Source organism: Haliotis asinina, chromosome 14, assembly GCF_037392515.1.
Source record: "Haliotis asinina isolate JCU_RB_2024 chromosome 14, JCU_Hal_asi_v2, whole genome shotgun sequence".
Lineage (NCBI taxonomy): Eukaryota > Metazoa > Mollusca > Gastropoda > Lepetellida > Haliotidae > Haliotis > Haliotis asinina.
This window is the reverse complement of record NC_090293.1, coordinates 14,557,192-14,582,171: the sequence shown is the minus strand read 5'-3', so window position 1 is coordinate 14,582,171 and position 24,980 is coordinate 14,557,192. Positions and strand designations below refer to the sequence as shown.

The following is a 24,980-nucleotide window of genomic DNA, read 5'->3' as shown; positions in this document are numbered from 1 at the left end:
TTCTGTGGGTTTTCACTCCATTTCCTTTCAGATTTATTTGGATCCATACATTATAATGGAACTGCCAGAGCACTGAATCACTTTAGGATGACCTGATTAATCAAACGGATCTTTCTCGTAAATCAAGCACTTCAAGTTCATGATCTCAGAATTGAGAAACGGCACCATACTGCTTTCTCGTTTTCTTCATAAAATGAAATATTTGCGGGATCTCAGAGCTTACTCAAACGTTTAATGTCTGAGCACTAGGCCTCTTAAGAGCTGTTATAAATCGAAAGGATTTATCCTACGTCTCCTTCGAAAACTAACAGAATTATACCAATCATTTCAAGGGATTGACAATCTTGCTTATTACAGCCCATGCTATCGAATCAAGGCAGAATCTAGGCACGGACTTTCATTTATCAATAATCTCAACACCGTTCTAATCGATGAAAAGTAGCCTCCGGAAACATCTCTAATACATTCAGATAACGGACATTAAGGTTACTCCAAGTAAACTGGTTATTGGTTATCCCAGGACCTATTTGGAAACATAAAATAATTATACCTTGTAATGACACTGTTTCACTGTCCTGTGCAACTGAAACGCCAGCTTTCGATAAGGGCTTTGGATGGCTGTATGTGTAGTTCTAATTGTGTTGAACTAAAACGTCACGGATACTTTATGTACACTAACACAGAATATGTTTTGTTGGTTTTAGAAACGGAAGAATACAACTGAAATAGCACATACAACTGTCAACCAATATGTAATGTATGTGGTGGTGTTTAATGGACCTGTTGAGTGACGTGTCGTATATGCTGTATGTATGGTCACAGGGTCGTCTAGGTACATGTTTGATAGATGTTTGTAAATAGAGAGTGGATGAGAGGGTGTATTCATAGATATTTCAGCTATATGGCGGCGGTCTGTAAATAATAGTGTCTGAACCAGTCAGTCCAGTGATCAACAGCACAGATCTGCGGGACTGGGAACCTATGACAGCGATTCTTCCCATCCGATCCCGTAAGTCTCCTCATACGTCAGGCATGGGTTACAGAAGATAAATTCTATCCCGAATCTTCACAGTGCTTGCAAATGACGAAAGACTGCCACCAACGTTATACCGGGGAGTATATTTAGCACTCTCCCACACTGTACAGACGACATGTAAACATGACGTCAACAATAGTGCGCTTCTACTTCAGAATTATACAGGTGATTTTCAATGACGACGAAAGGAATAATGTTTGCAATGCGTTGCACGAAGTAACAGACATAAGAACTTCTCTTGTTAGATGAGAGAAGGTCAGGTTTAATTTCGTTTATAGGCATATCCGTAACAAAACTACCTAGTCATATTTTAATGTCAAGAGTGAAGATTCAGATGCACATGAACATAAAAGATCACATATACCCTAGGGGATAAAAGTACATAATTCAGTTATTGACATCGTTATAGATGAAACCCCGCCATTGAAACTACTCATTTCGACATTTAATTACCTTAAGTCGACTTCTTTGACAACAGTGGACATTTCGCTCCCGCGAACGAAATTTCAGCCAATCAGAGGGGCGCGCCTCCATGACGTAATGTTACGTATAAATATGTAGGTTGCTGTAGTATTCATGTTTAATTCCGTGGGTGGACTATCTTGTTATAGGTTTCTTAAACATGCAATCGTGACAATTGGTTTGAAAAGTGAAGGCTTTATGTTTTCATATTCTACTACCATTTAATCTTGTCACGTGTCCTGCTTATTTTCCGAGATACAACTTGTTTTCATAGAGAAATCTGTCAAAATCGTTTGTCATAATGGTTATACCTGTTTCTGGTACAAGCAGTGTCATGCCAAATCGTTTTTGTCATCAATCATTTACTACAACTAGTAAGTCGTTTTGAGTTTTTCATGTAGATGAAAACAATTTTAAATAACATCTTCTATCTCGGAGGCAAGGTAGGTGTCAAACCACCCGATTTAATTCGTACAGACTCCCACAACGCTCGCTTCGCACTCAGAAACAACATATTTAGCACAAACTGAGGGGTACGTGGGAAATATTATACCTGGGAGTAATTGACGTCAGCACAAAGATTCGGCACATCCTTGTTTACTTCGAGGAATGAGCACATTGACGATTTACACATTTGACGATTTACACATTTTATATGCAACTAACTGAAAATAGTTCCTCACATGACATCACGCGCAAAGGCGAAACAGGGCACTTTTGATGTTTAGTGTTGTTACAGTAATGTTTATATAAGGGATTACTGGGGATTAACGGTGGATTAGCGTACGGATGGCGACTATATTTGGACGTGAACACAGGTGTTGGGTCGTTCATGCTGACACCGATTTCATAAACAGTTTTTGGCGAATCTGTCCCTCACACTGTGGGCGGCGAATGACACTTCTTAAATATTGATTACACGATGCCATTTAGAAAGTGGTCAAATGCAACATATGTCATATTTGGGATTTCACTTTCTTAGTAAAGTACAAATTCTAGTACTTTTTTCGGTTGAGTCCCATCCGGGATTCGAACCCGCACCCTCAGAGTCAGGCACCTAATCGCCACAAGTGGAAGTCGCGGTGGCTGAGCGGGCTAGGCGGCTGACTTTGTGTGCTGGCGATTAGGTGCCTGACTCTGAGGGTGCGGGTTCGAATCCCGGATGGGATTCAACCGAAAAAAGTACTAGAATTTGTACTTTACTAAGAAAGTGAAATCCCAAATATGACATATGTTCTTAAATATTCATTATCTTGTAACCATGCACTGGTCCTGTTTTTTACGTGAGCCCATGTTTGTGCTGTGGCATGTAGAAGAAATTGTGTGGCTTTAATACTGTCTATAGACCGACTTTTTGAATCAGTTGCTTCACTTCAAGACCTGACACACAAAAAGTTTCATTCACCATAGAGGTATAAATGAGCAATCACGTTAAATCTATGCATGACTATCGAATTTTAGGGTGTTCCCATACATTTTGTTTGTAGTATATACACTACATTTTTAACATGCTATGCCTTAATTATTTTCACATGATTCTTATGTTTTAAAACTGAAATGTTAGACGATACTCTGTAAATATTGTAATGATTCGGGAGGAGAGTGGATATGAAATTTGTTCCTTGTTTGAGTGAAATGTATTATAAGATGATGCGATGATTTACATGTCAGATGATACTTTGTAACACATGATAATGATTAAGAAGTCAGTTATTATTAGAATTATACATATGTATGAATAAAATTAACATAGGCGTCTTGTGGTTGTCGCCTTCCTCTAGGATTAGGGTCCTTGTATAAACAACCGAACCCATTGTGGCAAATCCCCACCGCTACACCCCTACAAAAGTCGAAAACGAATTGTAAACCAAAAGTCACTGTGTTCTGTAATCTGATTGGTTGAAAAACATGATCAAATGGTATTAGATTCTCGGAAACTGCAAGACTATTCACTGTGTATTGACACATAGAAACAATTGTTTTGTTGTGTCATCAACAGTGGTGACGTCATTCAGATCATATTGTGACGTAAAGTTAGAATTACATCACAAATGAGCAACTCCAGATGCTACCATGGGAACCAGCTCAAACGGCCAGCTCACGACAATTCACTGCAGTACTCGTACTCGATGTTAACGAGTGCCAACAGTAAAACCCTTTGGTTTACATTTTTGTTTACAATGTCCATAAACATCATGCGTTGGCCAATTTCACGGGAATATTTCATTTGAAACCTCCAGCTGCAGACGCCGTCGTTTCCAAATGTATTCCCGTGCTTCAAATACTCAATAACGCCCGGAAATTAGCCACCACATGATGTTTATCTCCTAAATACAGCTCATGTGTGTGTATACGCCACAAAAAGTCGTTTCATGCGAGTGAACTGAACCAGCCAACTTCCCTTAACCACACGTTTTTTCCGCTTAAAACTAATGACAAGTCTCTCACATGTAATGGTTAAAATAAGTACAGAAAAAATATGAGTTCTTAAAGAAATGAGGTCTATTGTCTGGTCCACACGAATGCCATACAGCTGAAATATTGCTGAGTGTTGGGTTAATCCACAAACAAACACATTTTGTACTAGAATACCGAGATATCATTCGAAGGTTGATGGATATCCCTCCAAGACATTATAGTGGCCCATAATGAAATCTGTCTGGTACGGTGCAGACAGAACATCCAACCTATAACCTTCTGTTCAGACAATCTATCCACTACACCACGGATGTGGCTCCACTGGTAAATGTATTATCCTGAAACACTAATATGCACATCAATTACAAATGACCGTCAATTTATTTCCACTTGTGATTTGCTAAAGGCTGACAAGAACCTGTATCTACTTTCAGATTTAGCGTCACACATTCCTAATACCCTACTGTATATTCACAAACACACCACTCACAGCATGCGCCACAGTGTCGTATTTTGCAAAGGGCATACAATTAACACGCCAAGCGCTTAAATCGTCATGTTATCCGGCCCATTTGGTTGCAGTGGTAACCTGCTACTTACAAGCGCCGAGATGCCGGGGGTAGTGAAGCAGTCAAAGACTCTTATAATGATGAGTAATGGTGTCATCACAGACTCTAAGGTAACACGTAAGTACCTCCATATAACAAGACTCCAGACAAACACCCACTCAAAATATGGCGCATAGTGTAGCATACCGCCTGACAAATGCCTAAAGCGTTTCTTCAGTTTTATACTAGTGCTTGTTACATGTGTAAGCCTAGAATGAGAATTCCGTAAGTGCTCCGGCAGTAATAATGCTTATTCTGCCAAGGATTCCTGCAGGTTGTTCCGGTAGGAACCCTCTCGAGCAGTGACAATGCAAACCACTGGACACACGTAGCATTTCGTAAATTATATTGAGAGTGTCTGAATCAGCACCATCCAAAGAGTAATGTGAACGATTTGCACCGTTAACATGTACATCATATCAGTAAGGTAAAATCAGGAATTCAGTACAGCAGATTGAATAGATAAGCACAACCAGTCAAATATATTAAACACTATACACCTGCTATACATTTTGCATATTCACTGGGGTGGTTGGGTAGGTTTGTGCTTTATTCGCACGTCAAGATGACGATCAGGATTCGATTCCCCACGTGGGAATAATATGTGAAGCCCATCTCTGATGTCCCCTGTCATAATAATGCTGGTGTATTGCTAAACTCACTCACATATTCACAATGTATCGTACTGATTGATATCTGAGGTATTCAAAAAAATGGGAGGGACGATTTTAAAATAGACTGCTTGAAAATCGATTTACCTTCGGGTTGCAAGTATCCTCGACGGCGGTACTTTCATTACATGAGGTGGTTTATACTCATGAATCAGCAAACAGTGGGCCAGGCAACTCCGTGATAGACGGCATGAGCATCGATCATTTGGAATGATATGACATGTGACCACCTGATCCCTTTAATCACTCCTTATGGGTTGCTGAAGTTCAATTCTAACCCGGATATTCACGGGTGGAACGAAACTGGGCAAGCCAGATCAAATGAGATAACAACCACGCTTTAAACTATCATGCATGGTCAAGACAGTTTGTTGCGTTGACACTATGAACCAAAATACATTATCTATAAAGATTTCATCGTCGTCGTGTGTTGGAACGATTTACGTTGACCAATCATCACGTGGAACAATTATTTTGATTTAAACACACTCATTTTGAAACAGTGTCAGAACATTTCCAATTCGTCGTGTGGATGATTTTACGTTGTAGAGATCTGATGATGAAGGAACATGTTGTAAGAATGATATGTTTTTTTCTTAAATTAATGAATGTGTTTCAATATCCGTGCCACAAGTACGTGATTCAAAACCACTATTGCTCTTAGCCTGTGGTGGCTCAATCAAATGCACATTTTTTTTCTTTCAACTGAAGATTTCAAAGCGTGACTTGAAATTCTTGCTCAGAACGTTTATAATCAATCAAAATTTGAGGTTTCGGTAAATGCTGTATGCACCACATGATCCTGTGTTGTTATTTTCATAAATAACACGTCAGATTCTGTTTTCTACCTATACTTGGGATCCAGTATTGGTGTTAATAGGATTGTGTCGCTTTACAAACATGATAAACACATCCTCTGAGTGAATCAATTATCGATATGGCGCTATTTGAAATCTTGGTAAAAAGAGCAGGTTCAAAAGTATCCCTTAAGTTGTGAAATGCAATCTCCTGAGGCTGACGATACTTCAATAAAGCTCCAAACAAAATAAAGACAAACATACGACCATTGCACAGTTGAAGTCTTCCCTCTTGTCACATGGTATTGCGAAGAGTTCAGGTTTTGTCACATTGAATGTTTACGAACAGATCTAAATTACAAACGGATGAGGCTGTCCCACTGGGCTCATTTATTTCTAGTTCAGATAGATCGTACATGTTGTACATAACCTTTGGGACAGATTATTTCGTTTCGACTTTGTCATTTCGAGCTGACATTTGGATTTATAATACATAAAGAAACAGATCTGCACAAGGGATAGCTGAACCGATGCCAATGCGGATGCCAACTAGCCTGATATTGTTTATGGATGTTAACAACGAGGACTTTCAGCATTCCATGTATATGACGGGGTGTCCGCTTTGTGTGGAAGAAAATCCCCTAGTGTTGTGGGTCTCACAAATTCTGGCCTTTGTAGGAGCATCCGAGGAACAGTATGGTGCTCACGAATAAAATTATGGCGATCCTAGATTCGCATCCGCGATCAAACGAATATTAGTGGGTAAAATCCTTTGAAATTTCTTGTTTCTTGCATTCACTGACACCAGAAATAATAAGGATGGGGTGGCATATTCATTCGCGACTCTGAACTGATTGACAGCACTAAAGTCAACACTTTCTGTCGAAGATATGTCATATATAAATAGTGTAATACCCCAATGTTTCTCGGCGATATAAACATTGTCCCTGAAAATATCCAATCTCTTCTTCCCATGTAACGCAACTCTAGCTGTTATGAGAATTCCTCAGCCATGCCAAGTTTTAGATAGAGGTCATTGCATTTGTCAAGCCCAAAGGTCATGCAAATATCTCTCGATGAAGTCTCGAAAAGGAGACAGATGTGTTACACTGACACCCTTGTGGAATCCAATTAATCTATTCCTGACGTAAATTTAGCCAGAGTATATTTAACACTGACGTTACGCCATGCTTTCCAAACGGAAAGAATTGACACACACACGTCACATAAAGCAAGAATAAAGCTGGATATTTTCAGATACCTTATTTTAAACTCCAGATTGGGGAGGATATAATATGTTTTTTGTGGCCACATGTTTACAGCGACAGTTTATAGAGTCGTCATTTCTTGGTATTCTATTCTGCTGGAGAGCTAACATCGTAACAATGCAAATTACTGACGTGGATCAATACCAACAATATGAGCTGTTGGATCATTACTTCTGAATTGAATTGTTCGGCTTCGTGAAACATAAAAAATGTCGTACTAAAGAATTGACACCCAGCAATATCGACATAAGGCTGTTAAATGTTCAATTTTCTGCCTTGCACAACATCGACTGGTTTCGGCTTCAACTTGAAATGTAACAAAATTGTTTTCACCATGGAACTGAGACCATATACGCTGTCAGTCATTCCCTTGCACACGGTCATTCATAGAAGTTAATTTTGTCCATCATTGTCAAATAGATAACACTCTTTAACTTGTCTGGTTTTGCATTATCACGTTTTGCTGGTATCGACAATCTTTTCGCATCAGTGACAGTTTTTCCGTGTGGAACTAGAGGTGTCGTGAGAGACGTATATGTATTACATATTCTAGTTAGGTAATGTATCCAGGTAATGTAATGTTTTGCGTCCAAGAGCTTCTTATATCAATCACTGCATTGTCTTATCCAGATCGTTGTGTGGGGACCTAATAATGGTAATAAAGGGGAAAAAACAAAGTAATCATTTCTTGAAAACCTTTTTCAACGACAACTGTATGACAACAATTCATAGAATAGTCTGAAATGCCACACTCACGTCACATCTATGACGTGTGATATGCAGTCATAGATATTTACAACACTGGTGAAACGCACGAGTGCGAGTAGAGTGCTGACAAAGGAAGGGGGTATTACATGTTCTCTTCTTGCTCCATTACCAACGTGTATGCAGTATTTCCAAACTCCTGTATAATCGCTCAGCAAATATGGTTCGACGCGATGTGAAGTAGACAATGATTGGTACATATCTGTCATGATTGCGTTTTGCAGAAATACCTCTGTTAATATTGTAAGGCTTCAATATATTAATATCATGACATTTGATGCCAAGGGCAAGAAACTGGTGACTATTTCCACTTCTGTTAATAGAATCGTAGGGTTTTATCTAAGGTTTAAAAGGATTAGCTGATTACACTGCGTGTGTGTTACGAGTTTTGCAGTTATATTTGTTTGCTGGTTCGATTTGCCCATAATTGAATTCTCAGTTGTGAAGGAGTGAGTCTCGCGATTGCCATGCCAAGTTTATTTTTATCTACTTCTTTGATTTGATGAATATTACGTTCTCTTTCACTTCGGGGGAAGAATTGTTTTCTTCATCTCGAGAGATTTAGCTTTATTCTCAAAAAGTAATATACCGTTGAATATATATCTCAATCGACCTGGTTTGAAAGTGTTTTATAGTAGGTGGGATACTGTTTCAAAATTGTATGATGTGTCAGTGTAAGTACCGGTATTGGAACTTAATAGTAAGTGCAGTTTATTGCATGTCACTTTCAACAGTGGTCCGGTTATGTCACGGTGAGCCAGAAGAGTGAGTGAATTTGGTTTTAGGGCATTTTTAGCAACATTCTTACAAAGTCACAGCAGGGAACACCTTAAATGGGCTTCACAGTGTAAACATGTGGGTAATCGAGCACGGGTCTTCCAGGTGATACATAAAGAAAACAAACAACTAAAGAAACCAATTCATTTTCATTAGACCACAAGGGTAATACTGCTTACTGCATAAGGACAATGGTCACGTCAAATTAAACTCTTGTATGAAAGCCAAAAGAATAAAAACCGAACCTCTCTAAATCTTGCTGGGCATTTCCATAATATACAGTTTCACTTTGGAAGAATGCAATACTGATTTTGCCCTTACTACCAGAATCCACTGTAAGACAGTATTGTTATTTGTATATGCATCATCCGTGTCCTCAAGTTTGTTTCCGCCTGTAACAATGAGCTATCAAACGTATACCTCACTTGAAGCTCAGGAGATTCGCAGCTTTCTTGTTATACTATGCAGGATAGAAGAGTCCCAGAACTGATGATCACTTTAACCTAGGTGGTTTACCTTGTATCGTATATGCTTATACGTCTATTCCTAACGGGCCATGTGTCTCAATACAAGGCCGTAATCCCCAAACCAATCAACGACTTGATGCTCTCAATGGTTCCGAGAGAGAGGGAGTGAGAGAGAGTAGCCGAGAGGAGAGAGTAACCGTGTGTACAATATCCCTTGAAGCGGTAACAGTAACAAAGGAGATAATTACTTTCAACCTTTTACTCTTTTTACGACATACATGCCATTCTCTCAGTGTAATTCGTATCTGGACTTATGCGTCATGTCGTGGCTCAGCCCATGGACACAAGGGAAATCCCAGACTTAGGAAACAGTCACTATCCAAGAACTTGAAGGAGAACAAATGACATTATAACACATCACAGAAACGCTTGTGTGCAGCAGCATCTACTTGGATCCGTTTGATGCACAGAGACTGATCAGTTTCTTATCTTTCGAAGATCCTTTATGAGCTGCAAAAGGACATTTGCAATTGCTGCCAGGAATTCCGTGCGAAGGTAGATTAGATTCTTGGTGTGTAATATCATGTTGCTTGGAAAAGAGAAAGGTACATCTACTGAATCTGTCTGACGGAATTCAGTGTGAAGGTGGAAGAGGTTCTTTCGTTATGAAGAAGCACATTTCAGGAATACAGACATACACCCCTCGTACGTGCTGACGTATCCATCTATCTTTCTATTCATCCGCCCAGTTCCTACCAGCTCATCATATACAGGGCACTGAAAACTAAAGGAACATTGAGAGAAGATGACAGTCTGCTACAGTATGAGCTTTATAGTTTTATTTAGTTATATATGTTATAGATTGTGAAATCGGTCATTTCGTGAAATGACTGAGAGGGCCTGCCATTTTCTACAACAACAGTCAATATACTTCAATCATTTCAGAAATTGCACATAATCTACAAAAGTGGATTACGATTTGAACATTACTTATTGTCACAAACAGTTAAAAATGTTGATGCAGCGACTATTGCACCTCTGTTTGGCTTTGAAGCATTTATATTTCACTTTCAAAACAATGAAGGATTTTTAAAATAATGTTAATCATTTGATTATTGAGTTTTTAAAGGAAACAGATTTGGTAAATGAAATTTGGTAAATGTTTTGTAAATAAATAATAGGTTGGATTATCAACTTTGATTGTTAGTGGCTGTACCCTCAAAGGGAGCTGAAGTATTGTAAAACCTTTGAATGACCAAAGCTAATATCTCACTGTCTGTGTCGGCCATTTTGCACAGTGTTTCATATAAATCACCGCTTTACTCCAAACCATTGTATCGGGCAAGGGCATGATGCGGACAACAGAATCAGAGCTGATCTAGGATCGGGAATGTACGATTTTAGCATTTTGTGCCCTCCTATCGGACATAACCACACATATCCAGTTACGGTATGACTCCACCACACATGACTATTCATTCCGTTTAATGTTCAATGTTTGGTGGCAATTCCCTACGTTTTTTTTTTAAAATTTATTGTATTTCGTTTTTGTTCAAAGCAGCCTTCTACTATATTATTCAGCACTTAAGGACGCTTACTTTATGGGTTGTGTTTATGTAAAGATGAAATTATATCATGTGTGACTGCAAATTTATGACCAGAAAAAGTTGTCGATCTTTCCCAGCAGGTACTTTTTCACAGAATATAATTATTTGGTAATTCATTTCACCACTCAACACTGACCTTTGAAGCTGATACTTCACTTGACGATCTATTGGCGGTCAGACGATCACCAGCTTTGTTTACATGTATCCATGATGCGAACATGGTCTCCCATCAATGTTCACTCAAACCAAGGTGGCTTACCTTGTATTACATATACTTGTACTTCTGTTAACCGCGGTTTCAGCTCACTATACACCAGGCTAATCCCCAAACAATTTATCAGTTTGAATGGTTCCCGGGGTGAGTAGGTACACATATCAAACCCCTTGATGCGGAAACAATGAAGATAATTGCTGCTGGAATATATTTTTTCGCATCCGCTCAGACCCATGGGTGTCTGGACTTCGCAGCACAATGTCATGGCCCAAGAGGCCACTTATGGTTCTAACACATCACAGAAACCTTCAGACCCGTAGCTGTTATTTGACCCCTTAATTTCATAATTTCATCATTATTGTTGCACACAATGTGGATATTCTCTTTATCGGATCTATTGTGCCAGAAGCCAAGAGTCTTCACTTGAAAACCTAATGGCTGCGGTAAAACCCCTGGTACGTAATTTGGAAACATTTTGATACCTTACCAATATCTTCGTAGTATACTATATTTTGCAATACCTAGTCTAAATTGTGGTGAAGTCAGTGGCATATGCTATCAAGGTTGTTATGTCAATAGTCATAGTGTGGGAATCGTACAGTAACGTCAATCACCAGGCATCTGTTGAACTAATCACTTTAAGTACATTCTCACCTGAATCTCGCATTTCATGTTAACCATGTAAACACTCTACACCCGTGGCAGTTAAACACTGTTTACTGCCTATGTACGTCCAGTATCAACATTTGCTCAACTAAACTGGACCTATTAGTCAAACGAAATCAAAGTCCTGTTTGTAAACAGTACGCTGACTGTCATGCAGCTTTCACGTGTCTGCAGAATATGTGAAGGATCCAATGGGCATTCACTAATATAGTTGTAAATATATTAATGTGATGAAATCAATATACTAAAGTGTAGAGTTACATTCCGCATTATATCAGTGTCTGAGAGGGAAAGTGGGATTTATGCTTGTGAAAAAGTTTCAGGTCATCTTGACAGGAACTCAAACCTAGCTGAATTTTAAGTGGTAAAATAGAAGGACAATGAGCATATACGTTACACAAAGTTGTCAAAGCCACTGATAACGCCGAGTCCAAAACACGAAATTCCAAACAAGCTGGCAAGGGTCTAGTATGTAAATTCACTTTTCTGTGCTTTGACCACTGGAAACTTCTCCTCAACATGAAGGACCAAGAATGCATCCACAGAGTGTGTGGCTGTTTAGCAGTTTTCACGGGGTCTTTGATGTTTAAAGCGCATCTGTCATCTGCTATCAAACCATTGTTTGTGATGGCCACAATGCAGATATGCTTGCAAGGTATTTATGGCTACATTCTCTTGCAGGGGTTATGCTATACACAATCACAATGCTTCATGAATGTGTCCTCTTTCATGGAGCATTTCCGCAAGTGAAATCTGAAGATCTAGAATAGCTTTCGTGGTTTCTGTTTACACACAACATTAATCCTATTTTGTCACTAAGGGATCTGCATGGGTAGGTCAGATCGTTGCAGTAGATATATACCCATATCCTTGGAACATATAGTAATATACCTCTTGCAGCTGGTTTGAAGTCTCCATATACACATAAACATGACGCCCCTGGAGCTCGAAATCTTGTACCTTGACTTTATTGAATTTATTCCTAACCACCATCATGCATAAAGCACAATGTTGGTTCACGGAAATGCTTTCTGATTGTGAAGTTTTACTGTACCTTTTCCTCTGTTCCAGGTACTTGTATCAAGTGTTACAGGTGTGACAACGACAAGAATGGAGCGTGTGGAGAGGAATTTAAATCGTACCAGTTTACAGCCTACGATTGTGTTGGCAAAAGCATGAAATGCGGCAAACAGACCCAGTTGCCTTTGGAAGATGGTACAACTAAACATTTTCATTTACTTATATATATATATGTGTGTGAGTGTGTGTGTGTGTTTTCCTTTTTACCCTTATTCCTTACCTGGTGTAAGGTTCATACTAACGCCAGTAAGGTGTGTTTTCCACACAGTTACAGATAGCAATGTAAGACGGCCATACACAAGGACGGCAGTATTGAGTGAAAAATAGATCGATTGAGTACACTGGGTTAAAATGTAAGAGTCATCGGCATTTTACAGTAATACTAGGAGAACAAAATGCAAAATAGCCAGCTTTGAGGAATAAAAGTAATTGTTTCATTAACACTACTGAAATGATGTGAGTTATACAAACAACAAAGCAGATATTGGTGATTTTCTTTCAGGTTGGGTTGGCGTCATACGGAGCTGCTACCATCTCGGTTCCCTACCTGGGATCAACGAAACCAATGGCTGTCACTACTGGACTAACCCCACTGACAATTTTACTGCTCTCATGTGCTTTTGTGACACTGACATGTGCAATGTAGGCAGTAAGCAGGGCCTTGCGTCAGAAGCAATTACCTTTACATTAATATTAAGTGCAGTTATCATCCTTATGCAAAGTTTCCTGTGGTCTTGAGAAAGGAACATGGTTGTCTCCTTTTAAATAGTATCTATGTATGTTAATATTTCGCAACGGATAACAATATATATCACAGGTGTAAGTAAAGCTCCAACCTTGACATGGCAAAAAATATAGAGTAGTAAGTTGACAAACCATTGAAAAAAAGAACTACAAATAAAACTGAAAGAGGCAGTTTATTCATGGATTATCTCTGTAATTTGTCTTGAACGTCTTGCCCGATTCAAATGGATATTGCATTTTGATGTATTGTGACATCAAGCAATGGCTTTCGTTTATTCCTATACATATATCACTTACCCTAGGCGTCCTAGTACAGATGTTGAGCGTTGGATAGTCTTGTGGTTAAAGCGCTCACTTCGAGGATCAGGGTTCAAAGGTCAAAAATCCCACCCATTGGCCCAATGGATAAAGCACATTTTCGTTCTCGCTCTCCTACCTTCCCCACCCCCTCCCACACACACACACGCACACACACACACGCACCATGTGGAAAAGAAGTCATCATTAAGAACTGTAACTTCCCAGGACATCTGCGATGCCAAAAACACCCCAAAACATCGTTCACCTCATAGAATGTCTGATCAGTGTCCAACAAAAAGGCCTATAGTCGATTCATCTGCTTTTGCACTCCTCCTCTCAGCTGATTCAAAATGTGATCGGTCGGGTTCAAGTGGGTGGAAAGGGTCAGTGTATGACACACACCCTGGTCACGTTTCTACGTTTGCTGAGTACATATGTTTGCTTATAAACAACTTCTATTGTACCACTGACGTACTTAAATTTACATGTTTTTTTTTTCATTTATTATTATCGGGCGAATTTTCTTTGGCTTCCTCAAACTCACGCATGTCATCTTGGTAATAATCAGGCATTTGAGTGTCATTATTTTCTCGTTTGATGGCAGTCTTGTTCCCACAAAGTTATGCTTTCTATTTTGAATGTGATCATGCTAATTAATCTGGATGAAGTACATTGAAATAGTTTTCGTTTTTCGATACCGGATGTATTCAAGTGTGCTTCTATCACTGTTAACTGTTTCTGGGTGTATTTTCCTGTTCTTCCAATGCGATTTTTACATCTACATTACTTACATAAATGTATAATAACCGCAACGCCGTATCTCGCGTAACTTGTGGGTATTAGAATGCAGTATACAAATGTCCACCCAATGTAACTACAAAAGGAGATATGAAACTGTTTATATGCTCCTGTCAATATCCTTACAGTATGGAATGCCGTGAGGAGTTCTTTGAATGGTTGTCGAGATTACACCTGGGCAGGTGATCAAATGGGATGTTCTGCCACTGATCTTGTATATGAGTAGGTTCATCAGTTGAACTTACATAAACTCAGAAAAGTGTCGCCTTATGCTAGCTCAAAGGATGACATGGTCCATATGAGAAGTATAACATCTTTTATACATTAACATTTCATCTCAAGGTGTACTATATAACGGCTGTTAATTAGAAGTGTGGCAGTTGTATACATGGTTACTCCCCGGGTGTGATTGCAATGCATGTTCTTACCAAATACAAGCAATCCAGTTCTGCAAGATGAAACGTTGGATGGTACATAAAATGCACTAGAAATATTGGTCTTGGCGCTATTGACGGCGTATTTTCACTTTTCACTTCCATTCATTGTGTTTCTAAGCGAATGGAAATTGACTTGAATCGGTGTTTTTGAGAATCTTGTATTTAATTCAAAGGGAGCTAGTTACCTTCAACTCGCACCACAAGTTCGGATATACGGGGTGTATCAGTGAAGCAGAAGTGGCAATATTGGTGCGATGTAAAGATTTGTCGTGTTTTGTACGTCTATCATTGTGTATGTATACACAAATTCTCTGAATCCATTTGATCGTCAGCATTTCATATAAGTTCTCTGTGTAAATGTTCTGCTTTACTATGTCTCCTCCGTTTGAAAAGAACTAGCCATATGAAGTAGCAAGTCATGATGCATAGCACAGTGTCAGTCTTCAGTTTCCTTTAACGATTACTGAAATTAGTCTGAGCGCTTTTCCTTGTGATCATATCAAAGACTTGGTCGCTTTAATTGTAATTTGAGTAGTGGATACCTCTCCACTGGAATGTTGTATTTTCCTGAGCATTGGCAAAGGTGTATTTTGGTGTTAAAAAACATAAAACCCAGCTAGAATAACTCCAATAAGGTTGTGAACACTTTGAAAGTGAAGCCAGAAATGGGAGACAAATGATTTTCTTAAGTTATGTAAGTGACGAAACCTCTGCTTTGGATCACTTACGAGATTCTCAGACATATGTTTTATGGTAAACTATTTATATTGATGTATATAATCACGTCAACAGTTTTATAGTATCCTTAGCCCATTATATGTATTGGACAATCAACTTTTGTATCCATTGTGATCCAACAGAAGGAGCCCTGGTTTTGTGATCTGTCGCCATTTGTAAATAAAGTGATAACACTCTTGTCGTGTTCCTCGTTGTCACATACTTTGGAAACAAAAAATATTTTGACGAAGCAGTAAACATGTTAATTCACTGTATTCCAGCTTTCTCAATTTGATCCTAAATTGGCATTCATAATGTGAACCACAGTTTCTCAGTGCACACTCTTGCTTCTAGATCTTATCCAATCTTCAGTCACTTTGGAATTGTCCCCACATTAAGCTCCCACGTCCAAATGACTGCAATACTGTTTCATGCGTATCGCCAAATGTACGACAACGGCAACATTTCAGCCATATCGTGACGAGAACATTTAATACTGAAATGGAAGATATGTATTTCATAAATAAACCTGTCGTCAAAGGACAGTAAAACAACTAGAATATCACAGTTACAATTTAAAACTAGTGTGGAAAGTTAAAACTAATATCACTATCTGGACAAAACAATATAAAAACAGACTATAGATCTCCAACGCCTGGAAGTAGATCACCATATGCAGCCAATGTGTTACCAGAGATTCCTACATGGCTGGGTAACCAACAGAAGACAATGTCGCACTGGCCAGTAGCAAGATTATTACACAATTCAATAATATCAATTAGAATTAGAGTCGGAATAGATTATATACTGTTTATGTTTAGGATGAATATATTTAAGAGCCGTTAGTATGGCGTTAGCTTCAGCTATAAAAATAGAGCTGTTGTCTGGTAATCTAGAAGATGTTGTTCTCGATCCAATGACAGTGGCACAAGCCACTGCGCCACCGTCCTTGGATCCATCTGTAAATAAGGATTTATATTTGCTATATTTATGATTTAATTTATTATATTCTTGTTTGTATTGTAATTCATTAGTTTCTGATTTTTTAAATGTAGTTAATGTTAGGTCCACTTGGGGCCTGACCAGTTGCCAAGGAGGAGAAGAAAGAAGTCGGGAAGGAGCTATATTTTCCAACTCAATACTAGAAGCAGCAAGAAATGGCTTAATTCGGAGCCCAAGAGGCGGAACAAGGGAAGACTTATTGTTATACAAATCCTCATAAAGAGGTTTAAAGACACAAATAAATGCAGGATAAGACTCATTCGAAGCTAGTTTTGTAATGTACTGTAAAGATAGTTTTATACAGCGTTGGTTGAGAGAAGGCTCATCAGCCTCGACGTATAGACTGTCGATTAAAGTTCTAAAAGAACCGAGACAAAGTCCTAGGCCTTGGTGGTGCACAGGATCAAATAGTTTTAGGTTGTTTTGACAAGCTCCACCATATATGATGGAGCCATAGTCACGTTTTGAGCGGACGACTGATCTATATAAATGAGGGTAGTCAGATCCCCTCCCCATTTTTAATTAGAAACAAACTTAAAGTTTAATCAATCAAGAGCCTTCAAGCATCTGCCTTTTAGGGACTTAATAGCGGCAAAAAGGTCAAATGTGAATCAAAAATAAGTCCCAAGAACTTAGCCTCCTTGACAACTTTGATAGGGTTGTCACTTAGAAATAGTTCTAGGTCTTTATGGGGTTTATATTTACGGCAGAAGTGTACACAATTGGTTTTTGATTTAGAAAATTTAAAGCCATTTTCAAGACACCATTTATAATTATCTATTTTGTTTAAACACAGCTGCAGTTGCCGTTCATTAGTATGCATATTTTTTCCAGGACAAGAAATATTAAAATCATCCAGAAATAACGATCCATCAATTGAATCGTTTAAAACTTTAGATAAACTGTTGATCTTGATGCTAAAAAGAGTGACAAACAAAATACTGCCTTGTGCAACACCCTGATCCTGATTGTAATGATCAGACAGGGTAGAACCTACGCGGACCTGGAACTGTCTGTCATTTAAAAAGTTGGCAATGAATTCAGGCAAACGACCTCGCAAGCCGAAGTCATGTCAATCCCTTAAAATGCCATATTTCCAAGTTGCATCATATGCCTTCTCAAGATCAAAAAAGACAGATACGGCGTGTTGTTATTGATCAGTGCGTTTTTAACAAATGATTCTAAACGCACTATGTGATCGACAGTACTTCTATTTTTACGGAAACCACATTGTATATCTGTTATAAGGTTATTTGTTTCCAAGTACCAAACTAGTCGATTATTTATCATGCGTTCCATGGTCTTGCAAACACAGCTAGTTAGTGATATCGGACGATAATTGGATGGATCCGTATGATCACGTCCAGGTTTAGGTATTGGTACTACTATGGCATCACGCCATGAAGATTGAAATTTCCCGGAAGTCCAAATATCATCAAAAAATGATAAGAGCGTCTCTAAACAGGATTCTGGTAAGTGCTTCAGGAGTTGATAATGTATGTTATCAGCTCCTGTAGCAGTGTCATGAGCATGATCAAGAGCAGTATGGAGCTCATGAATACAAAACGTTTCATTATAATCTTCCCCATTATCAGAATTGAAATTAATAGTTTTCTTTTCTTGTTGTTTTTGATACTGCTGAAATTTAGGTATATAATTAGAAGAGGAAGAATGTTTAGCGAGAGTTTCACCCAGTTTATTCGTAATATCTGATTTATCAGTAAGTAATTGATCTCCATGTTTAAGATGATGGAAACTAGATTTAGTACCCTTACTTTTAATTTTCTGGACCATGTTCCATACCCTGGACATGGGTGTCCGAGAATTTATTTTGGATACATAATTTTGCCAAGATTTCGTTTGTTCTGTTTAAAAGTACGCCGCGCTTTAGCATTTAAAATTTTAAATTTATTTATATCATGCACCATAGGATGGCGACGGAAATAATGTTGTGCTTTTTTCCTTGGCTTCCTAGCTAGTTTGCATTCATGGTTTTCGAATGTGTGGAACTGCAGAAGAATGTGGTATACACTCATCAGCTATGGAATTCACCTCATCAGAAAAACACTTAATGTCAATAAACCGTGCGGGTTTAAGTTTTTCAGCACACAGTGCTTCATATAAAGCCCAGTTAGCCTTTTTAAAATTCCGCCTTGATGATGGAGGAACATCAGTTGGAGTGACAGATTTAAGTATAGTAGGAAAATGGTCACTTCCACAGAAGTCGTGGACTGACCATTCAAATTCATTTAGTAGTTCTGAATTTATGGGTGACAAGTCGAGAGCAGAATAGGTCCCTGTAGCAGGGTGTAAATATGTGCTGGAACCATTTCAGAAACGTCCATGTCTCCAAGAGACCCATATTTATTAAACAACTGAATTTATTTTGTTACCCTTTAGGAGCTCTGTCACTTTGTTGTTTTGAAGCATCAGGCTTAGGCTTCGGTTTACATTGCACAGTTTGTTGACTATCAGCTGTCGATTGAGACTTTGAGTGTGACTGAGATGATGATGATTTGTGATCAGAAGAAGACTTTGATGTACTAGGAAGTGATTCCTCAGTCTGAAATGATATAGCAGAGTACAAAAGCTGTGGAGAATCACAGTTTACCCAAGTCAAGGTAGTCTGACATCCTGTGAATGATTTTTGTTATTTTAGAGGTAGACTCCGATGATGTTTTGTCTACTGTAGCTTAACTTTCTGGAAGATCAGACCTCTTTACCAGTTTTTTTCCTTGAGAAAAGGAGATATTTTGAGTAAACTTTATTCTGTTTATCTCCATTTGTTCTTTCCAAATAGGACATTGTTTAGGAAGGTGAATGATCGCCTGAACAGTTGGTGCATTTTTTCAAATCACTGTCACAATCTTCTGTTGTGTGTGTTTTCTCGCCACATTGAGCACACACAACAATGTGCAGGTATTCACGCCATGTCCATATTTCTGACATTTAAAACACCTGAGCGGGTAGGGGATGTAGGTATCAACTTGTATGTTACAACAGCCTGCCTTCACTGATTGGTGAGTTTTTATACATGAAAAAGTAAACAGATAGGTATTAGTTTGGAATGTTTCATTGTTTTGTCGGGTTGAAAAGCACTTCACATACAGCACACCTTGATCTTTCATTTCTGATGCAATGGCAATTTCGGACATATCAACAAACAATCCATCACGATCTCTGGTGATACTTTTACTAGTGTTCAAGGTCATGTGAGCAGAGACCGTGACCGGAATGCCCACAAAAGATTCTATACTCATCAGATTGGATGCTTGTTGTTTCTTGTCGCATTCAACTAGTAGCGCACCCGAACGTAAGCGTCGAATGTTCTTAACATCCCCAGCAATACCTTGAATGCACTTAGATACTGCGAAAGGGTTCAGCTTTAATGGTGTCTTGTCCGGAGTCTCAATAACAAGGAAACGTGGCCAATACTCAATCGATAGAGACGGTCTGTGGTCAGTATCAACAGGATCAATTTCAAGTGGACGTTTTGTTTTTTGTTGTTTTGTGGGGGGTACTTCATAAGCCATGGTTGGTGTCATATGGTTCATCATCCGAGCACCCCACCCACCACGGAGTATCACAAGGACAATGCTAAAGCAAGCGGGCCTCCAGCTTGCAGCACCAAGGATATCCGGATGATATACTTCAGTAGAAGAATTCTAAATAATTAAACTACCAGATTGGCCCATGAGCCATCGCCTTCTGGCAAAGTTCATATTAGAATTCACAATCAAAAACTTACAGATCGCAACTAGTGCCAAAGCCGAAATTCAAAACAATTCCAAATCAAATTTGTGCAATGACACATATACAGTCCATGCACAGGGCTTGGCATGACTAGCCGATTGGCTGAATCGGGCCCATACAACCACCCGTCTAGGTGAAGTAAAGGCCAAAGTGGTGTGTTGGGCAATGGAACGCAGTTAAAAAGCCCAATGCCCTCAACCACCAGGATCCCGTCCTCCACCGACACCAAACAGGTTGCCCAAATTTGGTCGCCTCTTACGACCAGCAATGGGGTGCTGTGGACACATTCTGCCCCGGGTCCACACGGGAGAAGAACACTTGGCGTTACCCAGCACCCACAACGAGGAGGTGGCTCTTCATGGGTGTCAAATAAACCAAAGTTCTAATACAGGATAGTCACATTACAATTCACAAGGTAAATGCACATGGAACTAGTTAATGGTTAATGTTTCAAAAATAACCAATTGAGCTAGTAATTCTCAACCATATTTAGTATCAAATCTAGATGAATCAGTGACGAAGAGTTAGACAGATTTTAAGATGGCTAGTTTATCAAGATAACTCACTATTTCCATATAAGATTGTCTTTTAAGAGGTATCCATGTTTGAAATGTTCTCCATCATTTCCTAGTACAGTTTAATTTGGACAGACAAGTAGATAGCGTTGGGTATCTTCACGATGAGCACCACAAGGAGAGGAAGGATCGTTTGAAAGATGTCATTCAAATTTATGATAGTTCAAATCAGCCTGCAGTGAATAATTTGACAAAATCGATTTCCATAATTCACATCAAATCCAAATGTATGTCCAGCTTGTGGGGTTATTTTTTCAATAAATTATTTTTTGGGATTGTATCATTTTAACGTCATTTGGTAAAGCATTTCAGAGATCTATTGTACTAGGTAAAACGTATCTTGAATAAAGAATTGTTTTCACGCGAATGTTTTGTAAGTTTATATTATTATCAGTCCATATTGAACTTGTTTGATGCAAGCTTCTGAATTTAGTTTCCAAACATGTATATGAGCGAAATGTCAGTATACTCTTAAACATTGGATAGCAACTCTCCTTTGAGAAAGAAAATATTCTTCAAATTTCAAGACGCATATTTGTTTTCCCCGCCCACAAGTTGTCGTGATTGATCATGCATAGAAATAATCATCTGTCATTAGCCCTTGTGATGACAAAGAGCAACATTTTACATTAAGTGTTATTATTAAAATAGATACACAGACAAAGAGCAACATTTTATATTAAATGTTATTTAAACAGATGTATTTACAGACTTGGTTCTTTTATTGTTGTTCTGTGTGATCTTGCCTCTTCAAATCATCACGCCTCTTCCGCAACTCCCCAAAATGCTTCTCTGCAATATAAGAGAATTATATGTTTCAGGTTTTAAGTGAAGCAGCGTGTTCCATGTATTTTGTTTCATTTGTTATAGTGGAAAGGTATTTTGGCTTGTTTACTGATCCCTGTTCAATGTCTCCATTGAATAAAATAAGTCTACGCCATTTAGAAACGAATAGCACTAGACAAGAAGGTTTATGGATGTGAAGGTATCTTTATGTGAAAACATTATGTGTCTGTATGAGCGCTTACACCTTCTGTTCCCGTCAAACCGCGTCTCGCAAAGACTCACTGGAAATACAGTTTGTTGGAGGTTTTTTGTTTTGTTTTTGTTTTAGTTTTTTGTTGTTGTTTTTTTGGTATTTTTTTAAATCTAAATTTAATGTTCCCTTTTGGCAATAGCTTTAAGCATTTAACAACAAATCAAACTTACACTATAGACACGAAATATCACTTGTCTGTCTTTGTAATGATTTAGGACGTCTCTCACATGGACGTGATCCGGTCGCCATGTTGTTATATGTTTACATTGCCGACATCAGAGGGCACCGTTCAAGGTGGAAATCAGCAGAGTGAATGTGAGTACGCATCGTGACTACATTGGGCTCTTACGGGTTAAGGGCTTAAGGGTCTTTTTGAATTAGGGACTCAAATATATGTTTCTCAGTGTCAAGGATGGTGTCCTCTTTTGTCAGTCTGACATGGGATGTTTGTTTACTAATCCCACACGGCCTGGTGGGGAGGTTTGGTGACCACGGAGGAGATGACCAAGCAAAGAAAGACACGAGTTGACTGTCATCTCCATTTTTGTGTTCAGCGTACATATGTTGATAAATTACTTATCACAACCATACATAAAACATGACGTATATAACTCTACACAGTGTTTAGCGTAAAATATAAAAATATATATATAAAAAATAGCGTAAATATCAGAAATCTACAGGTACTTATCACAATCCTATTTCATCTATCTTATCGTTTTATAATCATTAAAATCATCATTACATATCCTTTAACTTTGTGTAAATAAGTTTTGTAATCAATTATCAAACCAAAGCCTTACAATGCATTGACACATCTAACATTTCTAAAAGAATCATTCTTTCAAGCATTTGATTCACAGACCGTATTACAAAAAGTACAATGTCTTTATTCGTTTAGCCTTTGGTCAAAAGCAAGTCAACACTAATTAAATACGTAGAATAGACCGTTTTGTCTTAGTCAAAATCACATTTGAATATGCATACGCGTGTCTTTGCTGAGTTTGTGTTTAACTAAGCATTGTATGCATTATATTTGTATTATGATGCAGAGTGTGTGGGACGACGAGGATGGCAAAGATGCTGTGCCAGTCAATGAACTAGGACTCTTCTCATTCACCGACATCGAGATCTAAAATAGAGCAAACACCCTTTGCACCATCTGTTTGCCGTCAAGCCTTGTTGTGATCAACTTGGTTACATTTTCCCTTTCTCTGTAGAGGAAAACAAATATCTCACCTCAGGCGATTGCCTGTCAAAAGCCCCACAAGACAGAAGCCCCACAGACAAAAGCCCCAGCAGACATAAGCCCCCATAGCTTAAAAACACGCATGAGACAGCAGCTCCACGTTTTCTCAAGGTGGAGGGGCTTGCTCTTATGATCTTGGGGACTAATTAAGACACTTAACAAGTGTCAAGTGTTGTTTTCCAATGATGGTCGTAAGGAGGAAGGATCAATTAAAATAGTGTTAACAGGATCTGCTCAATGTCTTGACTTTAAACTCAAGATTATCTAACATGCGGCTGACATTTACCACCAGTGAAAATGGAAATCTTAAGGAATAACAAAGGTTGTGTCAAACATAGCTTTCAGGGCTTTATGTACACTAAAAGGAGTGCAAATAAGACGACCATTCGATGGGATTGTTCACGCAGGAAAGCATTTAACTGTAATGGAGAGCACAGTACCATATTGGAGGTAAGTTTCTTTCCTTAAAACTCTCTATGTACTTGTTCATCTTTTTATAAACCTCTAAATCGTTTAATAATTTAGTACCTTACCTTAATTATGTTTTTTTATTCATAATATTCATAGAATATGTAATAGTTAATTTTTAGATGGAGAATCCTCAGCTGACATGTAAGCACAGTCACCCTGCAGACACAACAGCAGTAGAAGTCGCAAGGTTCCGCAAAAAGAACAAGCTCCAAGTTCCCTTGGTAAACCTGGTCAAATTCTAGCCAAGGCAGTACAGTCAGCATCTTGTGAAGTCCGAGCCAAACTTTGAAGCATTGACTCTACTAAGCGCTCCATTAATCGTCATCAATCAGCAGCCATGCCCCCTGAGCCGTCGTCTCCAACAGATCTTCATTTTGAAGGAGAATGAACCATGACGGGTGGTGCTAATCCAAGGCCTTTCCTTATCCACGACTCTGACACAGGTCCATCTGAACGTGTGACAGTCTTTGCAACAGGGAATTCTCAGATGCATTTAGCAGCAGGCAGTGTACTGTACATGGATAATTAGGATTAGAGCTGTATGATGTGACAAGTATCAGTTAGTGCTGTGGATTATTGATGTAAATACATCTTACGGAATCTAAATTGTTTATGTATGTATGTATGTGTGTGTGTGTGTGTGTATGTGTGTACAAAAGTCCCACAAGACAGGAGCCCCACATGTACACCTGTCAGACAAAAGCCGCACAAGATATATATGGGGGCTTCTGCCTGTGGGGCTTCTGTCTTGTGGGACTCTTGTCTGTCCACCACTCAGGTCCTGCTTCATATGTTCCAGTTCAGAGGATGGAGTCACAACATTTACAGTGTTACCGTGTTAGTTGGGTTTTTTATAGGATGTAAAGCATGAGACATAATGTTACCTTTTTGGTCGATAGACAGCAAGTAAATATACTGCCCCATTGATACAACACCAGACTGGTCTTGTCATTTCATATACATGTACGCTGAAACGGCGGTTTCCGGGTAGAGAAACCTAGCGGAAACCTACATTACCCAGTATCAACTTGGTTTCCGCAATAGCAGAAACTAGGTTGT

At 38.7% G+C, this 24,980-nt stretch overlaps 1 protein-coding gene across 1 annotated transcript in view; it reads left to right on the top strand.

Annotated features, from left to right (window-relative positions):
- The window catches only part of LOC137261736 (uncharacterized), an 83,281-nt gene extending 67,251 nt beyond the window's left edge, over positions 1-16,030 (top strand). Inside the window, exons 2-3 of the mRNA XM_067799519.1 lie at positions 12,828-12,971; positions 13,339-16,030. Of these exons, the coding sequence (XP_067655620.1) occupies positions 12,828-12,971; positions 13,339-13,574 (380 nt within the window). The 3' untranslated portion in view covers positions 13,575-16,030. The remainder of the gene's footprint in view (positions 1-12,827; positions 12,972-13,338) is intronic.
- Positions 16,031-24,980: the final 8,950 nt, after the last annotated feature.